This window comes from Balaenoptera borealis (assembly GCF_965194805.1).
Source record: "Balaenoptera borealis genome assembly, chromosome: 3".
NCBI lineage: Eukaryota > Metazoa > Chordata > Mammalia > Artiodactyla > Balaenopteridae > Balaenoptera > Balaenoptera borealis.
In genome coordinates this window covers 35970659-35996564 of record NC_138866.1, presented here as the reverse complement: position 1 = coordinate 35996564, position 25906 = coordinate 35970659, and the positions used below count along the sequence as shown (strand labels likewise).

Genomic DNA, 25906 nt, shown 5'->3' with positions numbered 1-25906 from the left:
GAAGTATGCATAGGGTTAGGGTGCCCAACAAGGGATGCTGAGGCCATGAGCATCTCTAGGTGTGAAGGTCTGAGGGGAGAAAGCAGAGTTAATGGAACGTTTAGAGAGCTTAGCTACAGGACAGGGCTGCCTGACAGGAGCTGGGGGTGGAGGTAGAGGTATACAGCCTCTATTGAAGTGGTGGCCCACCACTGTGAAAGCCAGGGGAGTAAATGCCATGGGTTCTTATTCCTCTGAGTAGCTATTCTTCTACTAGTATCTCCCCTTTGGCTGAATCCAACCAGAAGCCAGAGGGCAAAGGACACTTGGTGGTACAGTCTTAGAGGTCAGTCTCTAGGGCACAGAGCAGGGATGAAGAAAGGGGTGGAGAATGCAACTGGAAGGGTTCATTATGGAGAGTAATAAACCCTCATAGATTAGCTCATTGATTTTTGGTACATGAGGACTGACGCATAGAGATGTTACATAATTTGCCCAGGGTAAGAGGATCAGTAGGTGGTAGAACTAGGCCTGGAACCTAGGCATATCTAGTCCCAGAGCCCGAACTCTTGAGCACTCCAAATACACTGATTAGGACCCTTTGTGCCTGCTGCCTTTCTATCCTGGGCTTTCCTCTGGAGCCAGGAAGTCCCTTCCACTCTCAGCAGCAGTGCAGGCTTGAGTACCTCTTTCTTCACCGTGGCCACCTTCATTTCATCAAAGTCAGGTACCGGCATCTTGCTTGTGGGTGGCTGGAATAGGTCCTCCACGATCAACATGTGTGACCAGGTGAGGGCAGAAACAAACCTTTTCTCATGAAATTTCCAGCCTAGTTGTTCAGGACCAACAAGAACAGAAAACTCTCCAATATTTCAAGAAACATGGATCAAAACCTTTGACATTTTCTCCCAGTCAACTCCAAATTACTTCAAAGAGTAATTTGAAGGAGAGGGAGCTTCAAAGCCATCTGTGGAGACTTCCTCCTCTGAAGAGGTGATGAATTCAGCTATTTCAGGAGCAAGAATATAGATGTGACCCTGGCTCAGCTCAGAGTAGCTGCCTAGAATTCCCACCAATATCAAGAAGGAAGGAAAGGAAAGTTAAAAAGAAAACCTCTCAACATAGTTCATAAACCTGCCAAATGCTTAATTAGCTTCTTGATAGGTCCACTTCCCACTTTCTTCCAGAAAGTGTCCTGCTAGGACAGCAAGGATATAGGATTTGGGGGGACAGAGGTCTTGGTTCTGGTCCCAGCTCAGCCTTGTATTAGCTGGGTGACCCTGAGCAAGTCATTCATTCAGCAAACTTTTATTGAGGGCTTTATCCTTGAGAAGTGCAAAGATGAAAGACACAGTTTCTGCCCTCAGGGAGCACACAGAAAATTGAGTAGAAAATGATATATAAACGAATAACGATATCCCATTGTGATAAATGCTAAGGTAAGGTCCCACGAAGGGTGCCCGGAGAAGGGGAACCTAGCTCAGCCTGGAGGGGCTGATCTACTAAGCTCTCTGAGTTTCCATCCCTCAGCTGTGAAATAGAGAGGTTTTATGTATTTGTGAGGGGAGCTAATACATTATTCATTCATTTAGTGCTGGGTACTGAGAGGAATGCAAAGCTGTATAAGACTCAGCTCCCACACGAAGCCCCATCAGTGACTTGCACCTGTCTCTGTGAGAGGGAAAGAAAACCAGCATGGCCCTCAAGCCCTTGCTCAGGATACTTGTGAGGAAGAGCTCTTGCCTCTCCCTGCTCCTGCCTCAGTTTCCTACACATTATGTGCTTTCTTGACTATCCATATGTTTCTGGTGTACTGTCTCTGTACATAAGCTAAACTGAGAGAGGTGAGGTTTACTGGATTGGCAGAAGCGGAGCTGCTTGACAAAGGGAGTCAAAACTCAGCTGGCGTGAGACCCAGAACAAGGAGGACAGGAGAGAGTAGAAGGGAGGGAACTGGAAAAGCTAGAGGCAAATTAGACCAGCTCCCAGGAGAATCCAAGGAGCCTGGCCTGTGCCTTGGTGGCTCCAGAAGTTCAGGACTGATTGGCTTTTTCATGAGGATGAAAAAAAGCCAGCAGAGCTGTTTCTTATTAGCAGCCAGATTATTTTAGCAAAAGTTCTGCCTTCTGAGGAGGTAAAAATCAAGATGTAATTAGGAAGTGAACACAGACTTCTTGAATAATTCAGGAGATGATACCGCTGTTTGCAGAGGCATATGCTTTTCTTCAAAGGCAAGTCTAAAACGTCATTTGTCATTCATTAGTGCCCCTGTCATTCATTCATTAAGTGCTAGGCACTGAGAGGGATGCAAAGTTGTACAAGATTCAGCTCCTGCCTTCAGCTTTATTCTAGTGAACATTTATTGAGCACCCACTATGTGCCAGGCACTGGACTCCATCCTAGAATCAAGAATAAATAGAGCACAATTTCTTACCTCAAGGAGCTTATAGTCTAGTGGATTTGCTAATAAAATGTCCTCCCACTTAGAATATTCTAAACACTGACTTGAACAGATAGTATATATTTTTCTTTCCTGTGATTCTGTCAGTTCTTTGGCCCTTGTTGGGAAAATAAATCTTCTGGATTTATTCTAGAAGCTCACCAGTTCGGCTCTGAGCTCGCAGTTATGTGTGACTGAGAGAGAAAAAAAATGGTCTGTTCCCTATCTCTCTCCACAGGTTTAACAATGCACCCGGCTGGATCAGGAACATCCACTCTGTTCTCCAAATGAGGTGTTACACACGCTGAGTCATTTTTCTGGCTTTTGAAAAAGCTCAGTTCAACCCTCCAATTTCCTACCTTTCTCTTCCACCTGCCTTGTTTAATAATTAGGCTATTTAATAAAAGCTTTTGATGAGGAATGGGGGAGGAAGATGGTGATTGTTCGGGTTTACAAGTGCCTGGGGAATAGAGCAGCTACCTCTGCCAGAGTCATCATGTTCTGGGTCATTCCCTGGACATCATGCTGAGTGAAAAGGCCAGAGGCCTTTCCCACTTCAGGGCCCAGACATGGCTAAACGGGGGTCATTCTGTCTCCGAGGGCCCTGCCAAAGAATCACGTTTGGTTCCTGTCTCCAAGACGCCTTGTTGTTCCTGCTCCTGACTTTTCATAGCATATACTTACTTGGAACTTCTACTAACAGCAGACGAGTTCAAGTACACACTGGGTTTGGAGGGTAGAGAGCAGATCAGACTGGGTGAAGGTAAGGAAAAAACTGCAGGTCAGCTGATAATGAGGCAGAAGAGTCCAGAGGCCTCACTGGAGGAACACATTTCAGTAGGAGGGCACTCAAGGCATGGATTTGAGCAAAATAAGTGATGAGTCCCTGCAGAGAGAGGGAGAGAACATCATCCTGAGAGGCTACATAGCTTGGGGGGAAAGAGCACTGGTTTTGGAGTGATCGAGATTTCAGTTCACATTCCAGCTCCACCATTTACTAGCCATATGATCTTAGGCAAGTCGATTAGCCTTCTCAAGCTTCAGTTTCCTCATCTGTAAAATGGAACTAATAATACCTATCTTGTATAGTCATTGTGAGAACTAGGAATAAAATATATCAAGTTACTGGCATGTAATAGGCCCTCAATAAGTGGCATCTGTAATTATTTATTGAGCACTTCTAAAATACTAGGTACTAGGTACCTTATATAGTAGGTTGGGGGCATATGTGTAGGAAGTGTGGTTTGACCAGTAGGACTGACCAATGTATTATCCCAGGAGATTTTCCTTGGGTTGCCGGGCAGTGGGCTAGCTCCCTCTTTCTCCAACAAGGGGACCGGCTGTACCCAATCTCAACTTCCTGTGGGACCAGGAGACCTCAAGCTGGGCATTTCAAGCACTTCCCTAAGCAGTGGGCCCCTAAGCTCACACTGCTTAGTGTCTGAACCCCAAGATATTTACCCCCCCAGCACAGCCCCTCTCAAGCTGACCTATGAAAAGGAAGAGCAACAAGTGATTCCTCCTTAGGAGTGCTGCTCCACAGCACATGCAGCCACCCCCCACCCCCGACCCTGCCTCTCTGCATGATCCAGAGAGAACAGAGGGGCTGCGTACCTGCCCCTTTTATGAGTGTCATCTGCACCAGGGATGCTGCTAGCACTGCGTCCTTTGCCAGAGCAGAAAGCCAGCCTCTACTCAGAAACAACAACTCTAAATGCTGGATGAAAATATTACACTCTGATGCAATGATTTCACATGGTCCTGTTGGGGTGCAGAGGAGAGGCATCTAATTGCCTTTTGGAGGATGTGCTACTTGAGCTAACTTTGAAAGAAGAGTTGGCTGGGCAGATGTGGGGAGGGACATCCCATTCAAAGGGAATAGCAAAGCGTGGAGGTGAGAGAGGAGCTCTAAGGAGTTCTGCTTGCTCAGTTACAGGAGAAGCGATGTGACAGATGATGCTGGGAAGGTAGACACGTCTTTGAGGCTTGTGCTGAGAAACTGGAATTTATTTTGGAGGTAATGGAGAGTCACAAAAGTACCTGAGGCAGATGTGCATTTTAGAGAGATCATCTTGCAAGCTATGTGAAGCATGATTTTGGAGGAGCAAGGCTAGAGGCAGTTGCGACAACCCAGGGAAGAGCTGATTGCACAAACCAGGGTGGAGCAATGGGAACAGAGCAGAGAGGATTGAGAGAGAGGATTATAGTCATAACATGTTAGGACTCAAAGAGAATTTAGGAATCATTAGTTCTTTCTTTCACAGCTGAGGAAATTGAGGACTAAAGAGATTGTATAACTTCTTGCAAATTGAATCTCCTTGCACCCAAACCTCCTTTTTCTAGAGAATTTCCCAGATGGCTAGGAAGACCTGTCATGTTTTTCAGGGTCCGTTTCCCTAGGTATGGTATTCTTGGTGTTTGGAAGTGTAAGGGTGGGATAGGTGGCTGACTTCTAATGAAGATTACGTTAGAAAAGGGAAGGGAGCGGACTGGGGGAGTCTCTTTCCTTCCCCTGATGGTCTCTCAAAGCTTCCTTCATTTTAGAAGGATGTGGGGTTTATTTGCAAAACTGCAACCTCTAGTGTTGGTTTGTTTGTAGAAGGAGTGACAGTGTTACTTCCTGGCAAACAAAACACACCCAATTTGTTCACACTTGTGACGAATGCATGGGAGTAACCCTACAATGTACACAAAGAAGCAGAAATTCTATCTGATGCAGTGAATGTGGGATATCAGCAAAATCTGATTGGTCGCCTGGTGTGCTCTGACAACCAAGCCTTCAGCATCCTTTCTAGAGAGTGTCACTTGAGATGTGTATGTGAAATAATCCTGTGATATAGGTGTTATTGGGCACATTTAACACAGAGGGAAACTGAAGCCCAGAGAGCCTAAGATCATGCCTGTGGACACAAGTAAGTAAGCAGCAGAGCTGGGGTTCAAACTCACAAGTGCTCGATTCGTATCCCCTATTTTTCCCACTCCACCTGTTTACCTTCCTGGAAGTTGGTGCAGGACTTGCCATCGTTTTCTCTTTTAACCCTAATATGTGCACATCTGCGGCTGTATGATTAGTTGATCAGAGAGAGGGTATGTACAGCCTTATATTTTTGATCCTCTGACTCAAGCATGGACTGAACCACCCATGGATGAGTTTGAGTTGTTCTCAGAAACAGAAGGTGTCCTTCAACAACACAGCTGTCATGCTAGCCCTCTGCAACATGGGGTTTGTATAGGGCCAAGGGGACAAAACTACTGGAGTGGGGTCCTGGCCTTATCAGAGTCCTCCCTTTTAAGGCCTGTTTTCCAAATACAGTACAATCTACACCTTTAACAACAACCACTTCTCTTCCCTTAAGTGAGGGTGGGAAAAAGAAATGCTAACACCAATTAGCTTTTTTCTTAAACATACCTTGTTATAATGTTCTTTAATTATAAAATATCATATATTATAAATATTATAAATATATTGGTTTGGCCAAAAGATTCGTTCGGGTTTTTTCCATAAGCTGTTATGGAAAATATATAAATAAAATTAACAACATAAAATAATAATATTCATTGTAAAATTGTATATATAAACATTTGAATGTATACTCATATACATGTATCTATATATATTTGCATATGTGAGTATAGATACAACAAATAAAGCTATCTGTGTATGTACATATATAGCCATAACCATATTTCTTTTGCACGAATGGGCTCACGATGTACAAACTATCCTGCAGTTTTCTTTTTTTCAGTTATCAAATCAACTGAATTTCTTTGTCAGATCATACTGATGGGTTTCTCTGACCCGGTGGTTGTGGGGAATGTCAGTGCCCCCACTGTTTCCTGATTGCTGCTGGTAGTTGCTCATCTTGATAAGGCCTGTATATAACCAGATCAAATAATATCATGTATCTGAGAGCACTTTACAAATGTAGGGTGCTGTACTCATATTAGTTATCAAAATACCATATGTGGTGTGAAGATACATTTATACAGGAATGGATTGGATGCCTCTCATAGTGTTCTTGTGCCATAGCTAGGGGAGAATGTTTGCACTTTGGACCGGGAGAAGAGCAGACGCTGAGGTTGATAATGTAGTTGGTCCTGCCTGCTGTCAAGTGCTCACCATGGAAGGAGTTTTTAGCCCCCTCTGTGCCTTGCTTCTGGTCACCTCTGTCCCCCAAACCACCTGGGTGATGGATCTGAAGAAGTTTCCTAATCACATCTATTTCACCAAACAAGGCGACAGCCACAATGGGAGCAGGGATTTCTTCCAACCTCTCCTGGGAGCCCAGAATCTGAGGACGGTTGACTTGGTGGAGAACAAGGGGCACCTTTTAGCTCTTTAAAACACCCCTCAAAAAACTCCACATCGCTTTTTGGTTCAGTTTAACATTTCACTTCTCCCTGCTTCCAGCTGACAGTTGGAGAAAAACCAAATTGGTGGTTGGCTGGTTGGGTTTTTTTTAACCTAATGACAAGCCTGGCTTAGAACTGCTCAACCATTCTTCAGCTCCCAATACTGTAGGTCTATAGAAAAACAGGCATATATATAATCTACTTTTGTTTACTTCTCCCCAGATGGAAGTCCATTAATTTCTCAATATATTTTACAGAATGACTTGCCTGTTTCCAGCATTGGGAAGATATATTAATTCTTAGTTCTGAAATGTTTAAGTTAGAAAATAATAGGAAATAGAAGAAATAGAAGGACTGAGATGACTCATTTATCTCAGATGTTCACCATAAACTACTTCAGAAATGCCAGCAATGAATTAAAATCAGAATTCCAGAGGAACGACCTAAATCCTACTTCACCCGAGACACTCTTTAAGTTCCTTAGCAAAAATTGCAGTTTATATCTAGAATGGAGGAGCTTGATGATGGCTTGAGTCAAGTAGCATGAACTTAGCTCCAACTGGTCTGGGGATAATGAATCAATATTTCCTCTCTATGGGCAGAGACCTCTTTAGAAGATGACAGAGGGAAGACGCAGTCAAGTATAAGACACTGATATCCTGTGATATGTTAGTGCCGAGAAGGAGAGCTGGCTTGGATAAAGAGAAAGATGTTTTCTTGCTCACTGAATCGTAAACCAAATCTGCTCCTCTGCTTGTTCTGTGGTGCTCCTCCTACTTTAATTTTTCCCTAGGCACAAATGAAATGGCCCTACAGAGATCCATCAAGTAGCTGTCCCATCTTGTCTTTGATCATGGGGTCCTCCCCACTGGCGTCCGAGTTTTCTGTAAGGTGGTCTGAAGGCTGGGGATCCCAGCATGCAAAGGATGATAAAGACTAGGGTTGTGGTCGAGTCAAAAATCAGGGAAAAGATAAAACTCAGGTCAAGGGACAGAAAACTTCTTCGTCAAAAGATTAATAAAACTTCATATTTAACTAGCAACTGCAGGGAAGAAACTAATCTTACAACATAATAGATGTTGTTGATAATGTTAATTACCTCCTTGGAAGCCACCAAGAAGTGGCTTTCAATTTTATGCATTTATTGCCCAGGTTGTAAATTTGGTCTTGGAATGAACAGGTAGTAAAAGACTTGAGAAGCTTAATAAGGGAGGTTATTTACTTTGTGTATAAATGAAGAGAAGGTTTTGAGTGAATAAAGATTAAGAGACAGAGAGAGAGAGAGACTGACTAACCCTAACCCCGGGCTGGTACCTTAGGTGAGCCCTCCATAGGGTGTTGGTGAAGGTGGTCTCAGAGGCAGCACTGGCTCTCAGTCGTGTGTATGCAGGACCTCCATTTTATCAGTCCACTTGGCAGTGAGCAGGCTCTAGTAGGGTTGACAGAAAAAATACAGGGCACTCAGTTAAATATGATAGATAACAATGAATATTTTTTTAGTATAAGTATGTCCCCTGCAATATTTGTTTATTTATTTGCCAAATCTGGCCACCCAATCTAGGAGGCTTCCATTGATTAACTCACCAGAGACTTATTTTATAAGTCAGAATGCCAGGGTGTGGATTTTCAGGGCAGGGTACACCTTTCCACGTATCAGAGTCCTTGCGCCTACTATCTGTACCACTGTCCTTTAGGTGTTTGGAAAACCAAGTTTGTCATGGTTGGTGGATCCCACCTTGTAATAAAGCGGTAAAGCAGGCTCATGGGCTATGCGTCCAGGCTGCAGTAGAACATGGGAACCCTGGGTGTTTGACTACAGGGACACCACCCAGAACCTGGAATAGCAATCCAGTCAGACGCAGTGTCTCTCTCTCCCCCCAGCAGTGTTGCAATAATGTTGGGCTTAAACTCTCCTTTCTCAATATTTATTTTTCAAAAATTTTTTACAAGTCACCAAAATCTTACTCCTCATCATAGACATGCTGCCATTTCCAAGATATCTGCTGATTCTGCTGATTAAATCAATTTATATTTTGAGGGAGTCATACTAGATGTCTTTTGCGGTTTAGGAAACTTGATAGTCTTAACTAGTAGATGTTAATTTTACAAGATAGTTTCAGGTGCATACATATGTCTCTTTGATCTTCTAAAAGAGAATAGTTTTCATCTCAGACTCCCATTCTGTGTGATGCAGAAAAATTAATCTAGTAACTACCAAGGAGATTAATTCACACTCACATTCTCTCCCTTGCTCTACTTTAGATGGAATCTCAGGGGGATTGGAGTGAGAGAGGGGGGACCATGTAACACCATGTGCTCTGTGTTGGTACCTCCCAAGATGAGTAGCTGCCCCATCTTGTCTTTGATCATGGGATCCTCCTCACTGGCATCCAGAGTTATCCTCAAAGGTGGCTGCATGGCCATCTGGTTTGCTCAGCTCGTTCTGCCATCCATGGTTGTTCCTCCATGGTGTGACTCCTTCGGGCTGCTGGCTGTCACTCTCAGCTAGCTTCTCAGAATATGAGTAGGGTTCAGCTCCTCTCCCACACCTCTTTGGGGCCACAGGAAACAAGGCTGTCACTGAGTTCTCTTCCTCTATCACGTGTAAAGTCACCTCTTCTCTGTTGACCCCATATCAATGTGGCATAAGCACATCTGTGGGGTTAGCTGCCCTCCCTAGATAGGAAGTAGACACAAGCCTCCTCCATTCTCAGTTTCCTCAAAGCTCATCTGGTGTTCTACCCCCAACCACATTTCTCTCTCTTCTGAGGGGATTCACCCTGGGAAGATGACAGGGGGCTGGGGCCTCTCTTGGAGACCACGCATCCCTACTGTCCAAGTAACCCTACTGGACTGCCTGAGGGCTGGTTATCTTGGACAGTTTTTTGGATCAGTCTTATTTGTCTACTGGTTAGGCTCAAATAGTTGTTGAAAGCTCAGAAAGTCCTTTCTCCCAAGTCTAAGTCTTGTGTTCAGTACTCTAACTTGAATATCAAAAGCTAAGCACTGACTTTCTTGGCATTCCAGCTGTAGCAGCATCACTTTTCCCTAGCACAGGGCATGCCTTGGATGGCACAGCGGGAGAGGACAGTGAAGTGTGCAGTGTTGATGGGTGCAAGGAAGACCTAGTTAATGTCTCAGAATGCCCTTCTGCTGCACTGGCAGTGGACCTGTCACTGCGCTCTGTGCCTTAGACCCACGTAATCCTCAGAACAATCCCCCAAACTATAATCATTCTCACTTCCAGATGAAGAAAGGAAAGGTTGAAGAGAGCATAGGTAACTTGTTCAAAGATTCCAGTTATAAGTGATGGAGAAAGAATTGAACTTAGGGTAATCTAATTTCAAAGCCTTTGTTTAAAATCCTAACAATGGTCTCTTTACCTTGGTGAACCACTGACTCTCCAGTAGTTTGTTAAAAACAATTTTGATAAAGACCCAGCGCAGGAGATCCTGATCCAATTGATCTGCGATGGGGCCTGGTCGTCGTATTTTGAACTGTCTCTGTAGGTAATTCAGACGCACACCAAGTTTGAGAGCCGGCTGTGTCACTTGTTAACTGTGTGATTTGGGACAAATTACTTCACCTCCCAGGGCCTCAGTTTCCTCATTTGTTAAATTGGGGATGATGATACCCCCTACCTTTGAGTTACTGTGGGAATTAAATGAGTTTAAAATAAAAGCACTAGGAAGACTGCATGGCACATAGTAAGTGATTGATAAGCATTAAAGATGATTACTTTCGCTGCCTCTTGGCAGCAACTTACTTACAAAACATTTTTTAGGAGCTCTATTTCCTGAACAGATTACATAAAAGAGTAATTGCCTGCATTTACATAGATTTTTAATAGTTTGTGTCTCAGAAAGTGATTTTTTTTTTTTTTTTTAGCCTCTTTTCCCAAATCTCAGTTTATGCCAAATTTGGATCCCATGGTCTCCTGTCTTCCTAACCATCTGGAGGCCATATTTTGAAGGTAAGTTGAAATTAAGCCACGGATGTAATGACGATGGCAGGTCAAAGAGAAATAGATCTATGTATCTTGACCTCGGTTGTAACTTAGAAATATAGAGAGAGCTTTAGACAATACCCAAGTCATATCCTAGATCAGTTAATATCAGAATCTTTGGGAATAGGGCCCAGCCATCAGTATATTTTAATCTCCAGGTGATCCAATGTGTGGCCATTGGGCCCCACCCTAGCTCTACTGAGTAGAAACTCTGGTGGTGGGACCCAGTAATCTGTGTTCTAATAAGCCTTCTGCAAACCTCAGGACCTTTGATGTGAACCATTTCATTATCCTCTGCATGTCCAGGTCTCTGTTTCCGCTTCTCTGTCCAGTAGGGTGTGACGTAAAAGCAAGAGAGAAGATGTATTAACTCAGTTCCCTTAAGAAGGTGCAAGTAGGTCAGTACTGCCCTAGCCAGGCCTGCCCTAGTATGGGGCAATGAGGGTCCTTCAGCCTAAATGCCTGTATCTCAAGGGGAAGATGATCCAATTAAAAGAGGCCCCACTTTCTCAGAATGGAGACCATGTCAATATTTGCCTAAAATACCCCTTTTTTCCAATCCTAACTCTGCCCTGGAAGCTTCGCGGAGACCAATAGCACGTAAACAAGTTCCACACCAACCCATCTGCTTCTCATTTCCTGCGGAATGCTAAAACGAGTCTTTTAAGGTTGCTTACGATATGTCCCTCTCCTCCTGCCCTGCCCCTGGGGCGCTAGCTCTGCGTCCTCAGACCACCTCAGCCCCTGCCTCCTCCTCCACCCGGGGCCCGTCTGGTCTGCGCAGACTTGGCTTCACACAACTCTCACAGTTATTCCTGGCATTTGCTTTTTTGGCTTAGGGCACGGCCAATGATATCTTTTTCTTCCTCTGTTTTAAAGCACTGTCTTCAGTCTCCTCCTTTGTCCCTTTCTCCTCTGGCAAGTGTAATGCTATTGACAATTGAAAGTGGCCTGGTTCCCTGGAGTCTGGTAAATGGCCCTGGTGCTAGAATTAGTGTGAGAACCGTGGGCAGAAGTGAGAGCTGGGCTAACAGGACCTGCTCTCCCGGGGCTCCAACGCCCCTCTTGGGACCTCCCCAGCATACTTGGGAGGTTGGAGTACCGGGGGGGGGGGGGGGGTTGGGGTGGGACCTGGAGTAAGTCTGAATTTCCTTCCTAAATTTGAGCAGTGACTCCATGTGACCTTAAACCACTTGTGGCTTTGCTGTCTTCTGTTTAGCTTCTCTTAAGGAGACCTTTGCCATCAATTCATGAGAGTGAGGCCCTATTCAGTTGCATACCTTATTTTACTGCACTTTGCTTTATTTCACTTCCAAGATACTGCTTTTTTTTTTTTTTTACAAATTGAAGGTTTGTGGCAACCCCATATCCAGCAGGTCTATCGGTGCCATTTTCCCAACAGCACTTGCTCACATCGTGTTTCTGTGTCACATTATGGTAATTCTCACAATATTTCAACCTTTTCATTATTATTATAGTTGTTTTGGTGATCTGTGATCTTTGATGTTACTACTGTAATTGTTTTGTGGTGCTATGAACTGTGCCCATAAACGATGGTGAACTTAATCAATAAATGTTGTGTGTGTTGTGACTGCTCCACCAACCAGCCTTTCCCCATCTCTCTCCGTCTCCTCGGGCTTCCCTATTCCCTGAGACACAACAGTATTGAAATTAGGCCAGTCAATAACCCTACAATGGCATCTAAGTGTTCAGGTGAAAGGAAGAGTCCTACGTCTCTCAATTTAAATCAAAGCTGGAAATGATTAAGCTTAGTGAGGAAGGCATGTTGAAAGCCGAGATAGGCTGAAAGCTAGCCCTCTTGCGCCCAACAGTCAGCCGACGTGTGAGTGCAAAGGAAAAGTTCTTGCAGGAAATGAAAAGTGCTACTCCAGTAAACACATGAATGATAAGAAAGCAAAACAGCCTTATTCCTGATATGGAGAAAGTTTTAGTGGTCTGGAGAGAAGATCAAACCAGCCACATCATTCCCTTAAGCCAAAGCCTAATCCAGAGCAAGGCCCTAACTCTCTTCAATTCTAGGAAGGCTGAGAGAAGGAAGCTACAGAAGAAAAGTGTGAAGCTAGCAGAGGTTGGGTCATGAGGTTTAAGTAAAGAAGCCATTACCATAACATAAAAGTACAAAGTGAAGCAGTGCGTGCTGATGTAGAAGCTGCAGCAAATTATCCAGGAGATCTAGCTAAGATCATTAATAAATGTGGCTACACTAAACACAGATTTTCAATGTAGACAAGACAGCCTTGTCTTGGAAGAAGATGCCACCTAGGACTTCGTAGCTGAAGAGGAGAAGTCAATGCCTAGCTTCAAAGCTTCAAAGGACAGGCTGACTCTCTTGTGAGGGGCTAATGCAGCTGGGGACTTTCAGTTGAAGCCAGGGCTCATTTAACATTCCAAAAATCTTAGGGCCCTTAAGAATTACGCTAAATCTACTCTACCTGTGCTCTGTAAGAACAAAAAAGCCTGGATGACAGCATGTCTGTTTGTAACATGGTTTACTGGATATTTTAAGCCCACTGTTGAGATCTATTGCTTAGAGAAAAGATTCTTTTCAAAATATTACCACTTATTGACAATATACCTGGTCACCCAAGAGCTCTGATGGAGATGTACAATGAGATGAACGTTGTTTTCATGCCTCCTAACACAACATCCATTGTGCAGCCCATGGATCAAGGAGTCATTTTGATTTTCAAGTCTTATTATTTAAGAAATAAATTTCATAAGGCTATAGCTGCCATAGACAGTGATTCCTCTGATGGATCTGGGCAAAGTAAATTGAAAACCTTCTGTGAATGATTCACCTTTCTAGAGGCCGTTAACAAGATTCATCATGCATGGGAAGAGGTCAAAATACCAACATTAACAGGAGTTTGGAAGAAATTGATTCCAACCCTCATGGATGCCTTTGAGCAGTCCAAGACTTCAGTGGAGGAAGTCCCTGCAGATGTGGTGGAAATAGCAGGAGAACTAGAATTAGAAGTGGAGCCTGAAGATGTGACTGAATTGCTGCAATCTCATGATAAAACTTGAACGGATGAGGAGTTGCTTCTTATTGATGAGAAAAGAAAGTGGTTTCTTGAGATGGAATCTACTCCTGGTGAAGATGCTGTGAAGATTGTGGAAATGACAACAAAGGATTTAGAATATTACATAAACTTAGCTCATAAAGCAGAGGCAGGTTTTGAGAAGACTGACTAATTTTGAAAGAAGTTCTACTGTTGGTTCAATGCTACCAAGCAGCATTGCATGCTACAGAGAAATTGCTCATTTAAGAAAGAGCCAAATTATGTGGCAGACTTCATTGTTGTCTTATTTTAGGAAATAGCCACAGCCACCCCAAGCTTCAGCGACCACCACTCTGATCAGTCAGTGGCCATCAACATTGAGTCAATATCCTTCACCAGCAAAATGATTACAACTCACTGAAGGTTCAGATGATGGTTAGTATTTTTTAGCAATAAAGTGTATTTTAATTAAAGTATGTACATTGTTTTTTTAGATGTAATGCTATTGCACACTTATTAGACTGCAGTATGGTGTAAATATAACTTTTATATGTACTGGGAAACCAAAACGTTTGTGTCTTGCTTTACTGCAGTGGTCTGGAACTGAACCCACAATATCTCTAACATATACCTGTACTGTTAGAGTGTGAACAAACTTGGAAAGACCAGTTCCAGGGGGCACTGTGGAGTAGGAAATGTGCTCCTGTATTCTCCTTTCAGTTTCAGAGAGATGCTTCTCTCCTCTTCCTCAAGGACTTAATTTGGACCCTGTTCCAAGGGCAAACCCCAAGCCCTCTCCTAAATGTGCTGTCCTATCCCGTACTTCATCTTCTCATCATCCTGCCAAGACCAGGTTAGAAAAATGATAACTCTCATTATCCTAATATATTTTTTCTCCAAATCTGTCAACAGCGTAAACTTTGGAATGCCCTCTTTATACCAGACATTGTGCTTTAAGACTCAGCTCTGGCCCTTAAGAAGCTTGAAGAGACAGGACATGGGCACATGCAAAGGTAATAGCTTCGGACCATGTCAGGTGAATCAAACAGATAACAAAGCTTAAAGGATTATGCAATTATTCAATAAATATATATTGAGTGCTTATTATATGCTATGTTACATGCTAAACCAGTGAAAAAACAGATAAAACCCCTGGCTTTGTGGATCTTAGATTCTAATGAGACAAGACAGAGTGTTAACAAATAAATATATAATACATCAACTTGTAACAAGTGCTTCAAAGGAAAGTGAAGCAGAGTAAGGTGAATTTTTTTAGATAGGAGGTCAGGGAATGCCTCCCAGATAAGGTGCCATTTGAGTCAAAACCTGAAGAAAGAGGGAGAGCAAGACATCAGAATATCTGGAAGAATTTTCCAAGCAAGCTGAATAGCAGGTGCAAAGGCCCTGAGGCGGGAGTGTGCTTGGTGGGTTCTAAGAAGGACAAGTAGGCCAGTGTGGCTGGAGGGCAGTGAGTGAGAGGGGATGGGCAAGATATAAGGTTAGAGAAGGGACAAGCGTAGATCACCAATGTTCTGGAGGCCGTGGGAAGAATTTTGGATTTTATTCTGAAGCCATTAGAGGGTTCTGAGCAGAGCAGTGACATGATCTGAGTTATACATTGAAAGGATCATTCTGTGTGAGGGTAGAGGCCTAATCCAGGGGTGAAATGATGATGGCTTGTGCCGAAGTGATGGGACTGAGGTTGGTGATATGAGGTTTAATTCTGAATATATTTTGAAGGTAGACAAAATAGCTAAGGTATGGGGTTATAAACAGAGAAATTAGGAATGATACCAAAGTTTTTGACCTGAACTGAAGGTTTTACATTCATAGGAGAGAGTGACTGCTTCTGGCTCAGCTAATCGGAGTAGGATTAATGAAAGACCTAAGATTTGAGTTGCACTTGAAAAAACTAGTAGGGTTTTGTGGCTTGTAGAAATTCTCAGTGGCTTATTCTGAGACCATTTTTTCTTCCTAGACTCCATCACACCACCCCAAACCCACTCCTTTGTTAAATTTTAGTACCTCTACTACAGGAGACAAGGGACTCACCCAGCCCAAGAGAGGCAGATCTTGATTCTTTAAGCCAGTCATGGAAATTCCTTGCTCTTGCCAGTAACTGGTTTAGAAATGGGCTGGTTTAGGAATGGGCATGCCCTACAATTCTGGGCAATGGAACATAAAAGGGAACTCTGAAGAAGGGACTTCTGGGAAATTTTCTGAGTCTGAGATGCTCTGGATTTGAGATGTTGTCGTGTAAGGACATGGTACTCAAGCTGCCGTTGTCATCTTGCAAACATAAAGGGGGAAGATGAGGTCAACAGCCACATTTTGAGGGTGGCAGAGGAAAAAGGTTGGAAAAAGCATGGTTCTTTGAGGACATCGTTGAGTCACTGAGTTACCCAACCTTAGAATTGCACCACTTCTGGACTTCTTATTATGTGAGATTAAAAAAACAAAAAACAAAAATACCCTCCTTATCATCAAATGCTTTTTAAAAAATATTTATTTATTTTATTTATTTATTTTTTGGCTGCATCGGGTCTTAGTTGTGGCACGTGGGATCTTCATTGAGGCACGCGGGATCTTTTTTTTTTCGTTGCGGCGCAGGCTTCTCTCTAGCTGTGGTGTGCGGGCTCCAGGGTGCGTGGGCTCTGTAGTTTGCAGCACGCAAGCTCAGTGGTTGTGACACGTGGGCTTAGTTGCCCCACGGCATGTGGGATCTTAGTTCCCCGACCAGGGATTGAACCCGCGTCCCCTGCATTGGAAGGCGATTCTTTACCACTGGACCACCAGGGAAGTCCCTCATCAAATGCTTTTGAGTTGGGTAGTTTTTGCTTGAAGCGGAAAGTAAATCATTTTAGATGAGGAATAAAGACTTTAGGTAGGAAGACATAGCAAAAGCAAAGATACTTTGAGGCAAGATTTCCTTTGAGACAAGAGAAATCAAAGCACATTTTGGAAGGGGTAGGTGGAGTAATTTGGCATTCATTCATAGACTTGTTCAACAAATATTTGTGGAGCCCCTACTATGCACCAGATGCTGTTCTAAGATGGGGGATGCTGCAGTGAACAGGATAGACAGGATCCCTCTTCTCATGGAGTTTATTACCTTGTGAAGGAAAGACAGGTGGTAACAAAGGAAACACAATACGAATAATTTCAGGAAATTCTAAGTATGATAAAGGAAATAAGATACACTGATGTGCTAGAAAGGGACTAGAGAGGCTTCCTAAGGTTGGGAATGGTACATTCAGGAGACTTAAAGAGGGAAAGGAGTCAGTCAGGTTGACAAAGTGAAATGAGGCTGGTGTGGCTGGAGCCTAGGGAGAGAAAGGAGAAGGAAGAGGCCAGAGAGGGAAGCAAGGCCAGGTCCTTTGGTTTTGGGGCCAAGGCAGGCATGCAAATTTTATTCTAACTCACAAGGGAAGTAGCTGGAGGATGTTTAGCAGGGGCGTGATATGACCTTTTTATCTTTATAGATCTTTCTGGTGACATCATGGATGGACCCAAGTGGAGGGATGTGGGAGACAGAGAGATATAAGTCTGGGAAAGCAGTCACTGCCAGGTAGCTTCCTTCCATTTCAACAACCCAACCCAACATTGTGGCTCAATGGAGAATTTCAGGCATGGGAGCAAGGACATTGGGGCAAAAATTATGGCAGAGGCCCTTTCCTCTGCTGGGCCATCCATTTATCCTTCCTCTTCCTTTTTCTAGAAAACAAGTCAGCCTTGCCACAGCACTAGATAGAAAGAACCATGTTGATTAGAAATAGAGGTGATTACCTAAGATGCTGGTCACATTACGTTACAGAAATACTAGGACAGTGCTGTCTAAAAGAAATAGCATGTGAGCCACATAGGTAGTTTAACATTTTCTCTTAGCCATATTAAAAAAGTAAAAGAAAGTAAAGATAAGAAATTAATTTTAATAGTATATTTTATTTAAGCCAAATATCCAAACATTATCATTTCAATATATAATCAATATAAAAATTATTAGTGATCTATTTTTCTCTCTTTTTTTTCTTCCCCCTAAGTCTGAAACTTGGTGTGTATTTTACACTTATAGCACATCTCAATTTGGACTAGCAACATTTCAAGTGCTCAGTAACCACATGTGGCTAGTGATTACTGTACTGAAAAGCACAGGCATAGGAATATGGCCTGGGAAGGCTCCGTACAGGGAGACCATGTCAGGATGGAACCCTGGACTTTGGCAATGGCTTCATGATTCTGCTGCTCTGTTCTGGATCCATTCTCGAAAAGAGATGTATTAGGTCAAAGGACATGAACATTTTTAGGACTCTTGATTATTTTCCTAATTGAGTACATCTATTTATGATACTATCCACCATGAATACAGGTGCCAATATCACCAGCTCCTGATTTAGAAATTTGCATTTTAATTTGGGGGGGGGGTGGTTAAGTTTAAATTTAATTTAGTGAAAGAAATACCATGCTTCTTTTAATCTGCTTCTCTTTGATAACTAGTAAAATTGAATATTTTTTTACATATTTATTCTTTTGTGAATTGTTTTGTTACAAATCTATGTTCTGTTATCAGCTAAAGTCTTAATGAAATTTTTGAGTGGATCAGAAGGCTTGCTCAAGTCAGCCTGACGATCATATTTTGTCTCCTTAGATTGGCCTCAGGGGCAGCCAGATTATCAGGCAGTGCTTAGGAAGCATGAAATCAGACCAAGGAAGGAGCTGATCTCAAGTGTTTCTCAGCTAAGTCAGATCACAGCCCTCTATGGCTGGAAGTGTATGTGGGAGTCTGCTTAGTAAAGAGATTCCTTCCCCTTAGCTGTGTTTAGGGGGAACTGGTGTGCTTGCTTGGCTGACTAATTCCCTTGTATGTACTGGATCTTTTTTCAACTTATGTGTAAGGTTCTGTGTTCTGCACTACTGTTGCATTCTTTTCCGTGCTCCCCTGAAATTACTCCCGGAGCATCTGGGCTGGAATGCTGGCTCTTCTCAACCTTTCAGTCACAAATTTACAACCTCTAGATTTACCTCTGTATATAACCAGTCACGTTTGTGATGGTGGAAATCTTACCAATTTAATATTGAAATCAACTTTATTTCCAGATTCTTGGGTAACATCTTGTTGTGATCTTTAAGAACTGACAACAGCTTCTACAAAATCACCATTGAATATGATGTCCAATATTAGGCACTCTTTCTTATGTGAAGAAGACCATTCTATCTCTAGTAACATTTTTTTTTTTTTTTTGGCCATACCACGTGGCATGCAGGATCTTAGTTCCCTGACCAGGGATCGAACCCGTGCCCCGTGTGGTGGAAGTGCACAGTCCTAGCCACTGGACCACCAGGGAATTCCTCTATTAACATTTTAACATGAATGAATATGGAAAATTAAATACCCTTTTGCATTTATAAAAATAATTTAAAATTTTCTAGTTTAATATCTTATGATATTCTTCAATTAAGGTATTTTTTATCATTGAGATTGACCCCTCCTTTTATTAATGAATCATTTTGAAAAGCTAATATATACACATGGCATAAAATTCAGAAGGTACAAAAAGCTATATAATGAAAGTAGTCTTCTTTCCTCCTCTGACTTCTAGCCACTTAACTTCCCTCTTGGGGGCAACTGATGTTATCAGTTTCTTGTTTATCATTCCAGACATGGTTTTTGCATTTTCAAATATCCAACACACACACACACACACACACACACACACACACACAAATAGTAATGTACCATTCTGTATTACTCTATCCTGCATATTGCTTTTCTCACTTATCAATATTTATTTGATGTATTTTCATGTCAGTACATACACAATTGTTTCCTTCTTTTTAATGGCTGCATATAATTCAATATGAATGTAATGTGATTTATTAATTGGTTTCCTACTGCTGGTCAACTGGCTAGTTTTCAGCCAATTTGCATTTACAAACAATTTGCATTTACAAACAATGCTGTAACTAGTATCATTGTGCATGTTATTTTGCTCACATGGAAGTGTGTCTATAGGATGAATGCCTAGAAGTAGAGTTGTTGGGTCAAGTGCATTTTTAGTTTTGACAGTTATGGCCAAATTGCCTTCCATAGATTTATACTGTTTATAATCAGCAACAAATGGGTGTGCTGGTTTCCCCTTGGCAATATTGGATATTATCAAGCTTTTTGATCTTTGTCAATAGGGAGATGAAAAATGACATCTCATTGTAGCTTTAAAGTGCATTTCTCTTTAAAAGTGAGGTTGAGTTTTTCATATGTTTAACAGTCACTTCATTTTGAAGCTGAAGTTTGTAGCATAGTCTGATCTGGCCTTTGCATCCCAAATCCTGCCTTGCAGAACCCAGAACATGTCTTTTATATCTCCACAGCTTTTGCATCAGTTTAGGTTCATTTTGACTGCAAGTAACGTAAAACCCTGACTCAACTGACTTTAACAATAAGGGAAATCTTTTATCTTACATGACATCATGTCCTGGGATAGAGTAGCTTTAGTATTGGTTAGTTCAGCTACTCACCAAGGTCACCGAGGTCCCTGGTCTTTCTGTCCTTCTAATTGCCGCCCTATTCATGGTCCCTACATGGCTGCATTACAGTCAGGCATCCCATAGAGACAATGCAGCAACCAGTAGAAGATGAGGGATGTTTCTTACCATGAGTCTCTTTTTAAGAACAAGGAAACTTTTCCTCAAGTCCCCTTTCAGAAGATATGCCCTTGAATCTCATTAGCCAGATCTGAGTTTTATGCCCATTCCTAAACCAATAACTGGCACGGAGAATGGGACCATCACAACTGGTTCATGTTAGTCAGGATTTTTCCCTGAATTATATGGAGTAGCAGGGGACACTTCCCTGCCCTCCAAAAGTAACTGGGGCATGACCAACAAGAAACATGTGGATCGGCTGTAGGGGGACAATCGACTGTGGCTGCCACAACTCTGCACATGTTATTCTCTTTGCCTGATACAGCACTCCTTTATTTACCCTCCCATCTAACTATTCATCTTTCCAGTATAGGCTTGGGGTTGGCTCCGAGGAAACTGACTTTGTTTCCTCTAGGAAACTGACTTTGTTTCCTCCATTCCCATGCAGCCTGTGCCACCCTCTTCACACTGCATTCTAAAGCTGCCTTTGCCTCCCAATCTCCCACCACATCCCAGGTCTGTGAGGGCAGGGGCTGGGTCTGATTTGTTTCTGTATCTCTGGCCCCTAGGACATTGCACAGTACAGAACAGACACTTAACTCATGCTTGTTGAATGATGTGTCTGCTAGTATTTTATTTAGAGTTTCAAGTCTAGATTCACAACAGAAATCAACTTAGAGTTTTGTGTTTGTGAATGATTTGCTTGTTGAAATTTGGAATTAGGATTATCTTTTCCACATACAGCAAACTGGAGAGTTTACAGAACAAATTGTTTAACTTGTGGATTATTGGTTCCTTAAAAGTCCAGAAGTTCAACAAATATTTCCTGAACACGTATTATATGTTGGGCACTGTCCCAGTTGGCTCTTTATACAAGAGTAGTATGAGGGCTTGTCTTTGAATGTGAGTTTACGCTTTAAGGCAGCATTTTTCAAACTGCAGGTCAAGGTCTCTTTCTGGGCAATGAAATCAATTCTGTGGGTCAAAACCATTATTAAAATGAAAAAAAGATTAGAATAAAATATATCCGAGTGCATCCTCTTGGTAAAACTTTTGGTTTATATTTACATTTATGTTTATATTTATATTTATATGATGTCCTGGGTCAAGATAATAAAATGTGTCTTTTACTATGGGTGATGGTCAAAAAAGTTTAAAGCCAGAGAGATTGGTTCAAAATGGCAGAGTAGAAGGACGTGCGCTCACTCCCTCTTGTGAGAGCACCAGAATCACAACTAACTGCTGAACAATCATCGACAGGAAGACACTGGAACTCACCAAAAAAGATACCCCACATCCAAAGACAAAGGAGAAGCCACAATGAGATGGTAGGAGGGGCACAATCACAATAAAATCAAATCCCACAACTGCTGGGTGGGTGACTCACAAACTGGAGAACACTTATACCACAGAAGTCCACCCACTGGAGTGAAGGTTCTGAGCCCCACGTCAGGCTTCCCAACCTGGGGGTCTGGCAATGGGAGGAGGAATTCCTAGAGAATCAGACTTTGAAGGCTAGCGGGATTTGATTGCAGGACTTCAACAGGACCGGGGGAAACAGAGACTCCACTCTTGGAGGGCACACACAAAGTAGTGTGCGCATCAGGACTCAGGGGAAGGAGCAGTGACCCCATAGGAGACTGAACCAGACCTACCTGCTAGTGTTGGAGGGTCTCCTGCAGAGGTGGGGGGTGGCTGTGGCTCACCATGGGGACAAGGACACTGGCAGCAGAAGTTCTGGGAAGTACTCCTTAGCGTAAGCCCTCCCAGAGTCTGCCATTAGCCCCACCAAAGAGCCGGGTAGGCTCCAGTTTTGGGTCTCCTCAGGCCAAACAACCAACAGGGAGGGAACCCAGCCCCACCCATCATCAGACAAACAGAGTAAAGTTTTACTGAGCTCTGCCCACCAGAGCAACAACCAGCTCTACGCACCACCCGTCCCTCCCATCAGGAAACTTGCACAAGCCTCTTAGATAGCCTCATCCACCAGAGGGCAGACAGCAGAAGCAAGAAGAACTACAGTCCTGCAGCCCGTGGAACAAAAACCACATTCACAGAAAGAGAGACAAGATGAAAAGGCAGAGAGCTATGTACCAGATGAAGGAACAAGATAAGACCCCAGAAAAACAACTAAATGAAGTGGAGATAGGCAACCTTCCAGAAAAAGAATTCAGAATAATGATAGTGAAGATGATCCAGGACCTCGGAAAAAGAATGGAGGCAAAGATCGAGAAGATGCAAGAAATGTTTAAGAGAGACACTAGAAGGAATCAATAGCAGAATAACTGAGACAGAAGAACGGATAAGTGACCTGGAAGACAGAATGGTGGAATTCACTGCTGCGGAACAGACTAAAGAAAAAAGAATGAAAAGAAATGAAGACAGCCTAAGAGACCACTGGGACAACATTAAACACAACAACATTCGCATTATAGGGGTCCCAGAAGGAGAAGAGAGAGAGGAAGGACCTGAGAAAGTATTTGAAGAGATTATAGTCAAAAACTTCCCAAACATCGGAAAGGAAATATCCACCCAAGTCCAGGAAGTGCAGAGAGTCCCAGGCAAGATAAACCCAAGGAGAAACACACCGAGACACATAGTAATGAAATTGACAAAAATTAAAGACAAAGAAGAATTATTGAAAGCAACAAGGGAAAAATGACAAAAAACATAAGAGGGAACTCCCATAAAGTTAACAGCTGATTTCTCAGCAGAAACTCTACAAGCCAGAAGGGAGTGGCATGATATATTTTAAGTGATGGAAGGGAAGAACCTATAACCAAGATTACTCCACCCGGCAAGGATCTCATTCAGATTCAAAGAGAAATCAAAAGCTTTACAGACAAGCAAAAGCTAAGAGAATTCAGCACCACCAAACCAGCTCTACAACAAATGCTGAAGGAACTTCTCTAAGTGGGAAACACAAGAGAAGAAAAGGACCTACAAAAACAAACCCAAAACAATTAAGAAAATGGTCATAGGAACATACATATCGATAATTACCTTAAACCTGAATGGATTAAATGCTCCAACCAAAAGACACAGCCTCGCATAATGGATACAAAAACAAAACTCATATATATGCTAGCTACAAGAGACCCACTTCAGACCTAGGGACACATAGAGACTGAAAGTGAGGGGATGGAAAAAGATATTCCATGCAAATGGAAATCAAAAGAAATCTAGAGTAACAATACTCATATCAGATAAAATAGACTTTAAATAAAGAATGTTAGAAGAGACAAGGAAGGACACTACATAATGATCAAGGGAATCAATCCAAGAAGAAGATATAACAATTATAAATATATATGCACCCAACATAGGAGCAGCTCAATACATAAGGCAACTGCTAATAGCTATAAAAGAAGAAATTGACAGCAGCACAATAATACTGGGGGACTTTAACACCTCACTTACACCAATGGACAGATCATCCAGACAGAAAATAAGGAAACACAAACTTTAAATGACACAATAGACCAAATACATTTAATTGATATTTATAGGACATTTCATCCAAAACCAGCAGATTACAATTTCTTCTCAAGTGCACATGGAACATTCTCCAGGATAGATCACGTCTTGGGTCATAAATGAAGCCTCAGTAAATTTAAGAAAATTGAAATCATATCAAGCATCTTTTCTGACCACAACGCTATGCGATTAGAAATCAATTACAGGGAAAAAAACATAAAAAACACAAACACATGGAGGCTAAACAATACATTACTAAATAACCAAGAGATCACTGAAGAAATCAAAGAGGAAATCAAAAAATACCTAGAGACAAATGACAATGAAAACACGACGATCCAAAACCTATGGGATGCAGCAAAAGCAGTTCTAAGAGGGAAGTTTATAGCAATACAAGCCTACCTCAAGAAACAAGAAAAATCTCAAATAAACAATCTAACCTTACACCTAAAGAAACTAGAGAAAGAAGAACAAACAAAACTCAAAGTCAGTAGATGGAAAGAAATCATAAAGATCAGAGCAGAAATAAATGAAATAGAAACAAAGAAAACAATAGCAAAGATCAATAAAACTAAAAGTTGGTTCTTTGAGAAGATAAACAAAATTGATAAACCATTAGCCAGACTCATCAAGAAAAAGAGGGAGAGGACTCAAATCAATAAAATCAGAAATGAAAAAGGAGAAGTTACAACAGACACTGCAGAAATACAAAGCATCCTAAGAGACTACTACAAACAAATCTATGCCAATAAAATGGACAACCTGGAAGAAATGGACAAATTCTTAGAAAGGTATAACCTTCCAAGACTGAACCAGGAAGAAATAGAAAACATGAACAGACCAATCACAAGTAATGAAATTGAAACTGTGATTAAAAATCTTCCAACAAACAAAAGTCCAGGACCAGATGGCTTCACAGGTGAATTCTATCAAACATTTAGAGAAGAGCTAACACCCATCCTTCTCAAACTCTTCCAAAAAATTGCAGAGGAAGGAACACTCCCAAACTCATTCTATGAGGCCACCATCACCCTGATACCAAAACCAGACAAAGATACTACAAAAAAAGAAAATTACAGACCAATATTACTGATGAATATAGATGCAAAAATCCTCAACAAAATACTAGCAAACAGAATCCAACAACACATTAAAGGATCATACACCATGATCAAGTGAGATTTACCCCAGGGATGCAAGTATTCTTCAATATACGCAAATCAATCAATGTGATACACCATATTAACAAACTGAAGAAGAAAAACCATATGATCATCTCAATAGATGCAGAAAAAGCTTTTGACAAAATCCAACACCCATTTCTGATAAAAACTCTCCAGAAAGTGGGCATAGAGGGAACCTACCCCAACATAATAAAGGCCATATATGACAAACCCACAGCAAACATCATCCTCAATGGTGAAAAACTGAAAGTATTTCCTGTAAGATCAGGAACACGACAAGGATGTCTACTCTTGTCACTATTATTCAACATAGTTTTGGAAGTCCTAGCCCTGGCAATCAGAGAAGAAAAAGAAATAAAAGGAATACAAATTGGAAAAGAAGAAGTAAAACTGTCACTGTTTGCAGATGACATGATACTATACATAGAGAATCCTAAAGATGCCACCAGAAAACTTCTAGAGCTCATCAATGAATTTGGTAAAGTTGCGGATACAAATTAATGCACAGACATCTCTTGCATTCCTATACACTAATGATGAAAAATCTGAAAGAGAAATTAAGGAAACACTCCCATTCACCATTGCAACAGAAAGAATAAAATACCTAGGAATAAACCTACCTAGGGAGAAAAAAGACCTATATGCAGAAAACTATAAGACACTGATGAAAGAAATTAAAGATGATACAAACAGCTGGAGAGATATACCATGTTCTTGGATTGGAAGAATCAATATTGTGAAAATGATTATACTACCCAAAGCAATCTACAGATTCAATGCAATCCCTATCAAATTACCAATGGCA

General features: G+C 41.9%; 1 protein-coding gene across 1 annotated transcript in view; it reads left to right on the top strand.

The window, feature by feature from the left end:
* LOC309626178 (uncharacterized protein) overlaps window positions 1-23196 on the top strand; it is a 167586-nt gene extending 144390 nt beyond the window's left edge. The window contains exon 4 of the mRNA XM_082386719.1: window positions 14714-23196. Coding sequence (XP_082242845.1) covers window positions 14714-14864 — 151 coding nt within the window. The 3' untranslated portion in view covers window positions 14865-23196. The remainder of the gene's footprint in view (window positions 1-14713) is intronic.
* The last annotated feature ends 2710 nt before the right edge of the window (window positions 23197-25906 follow it).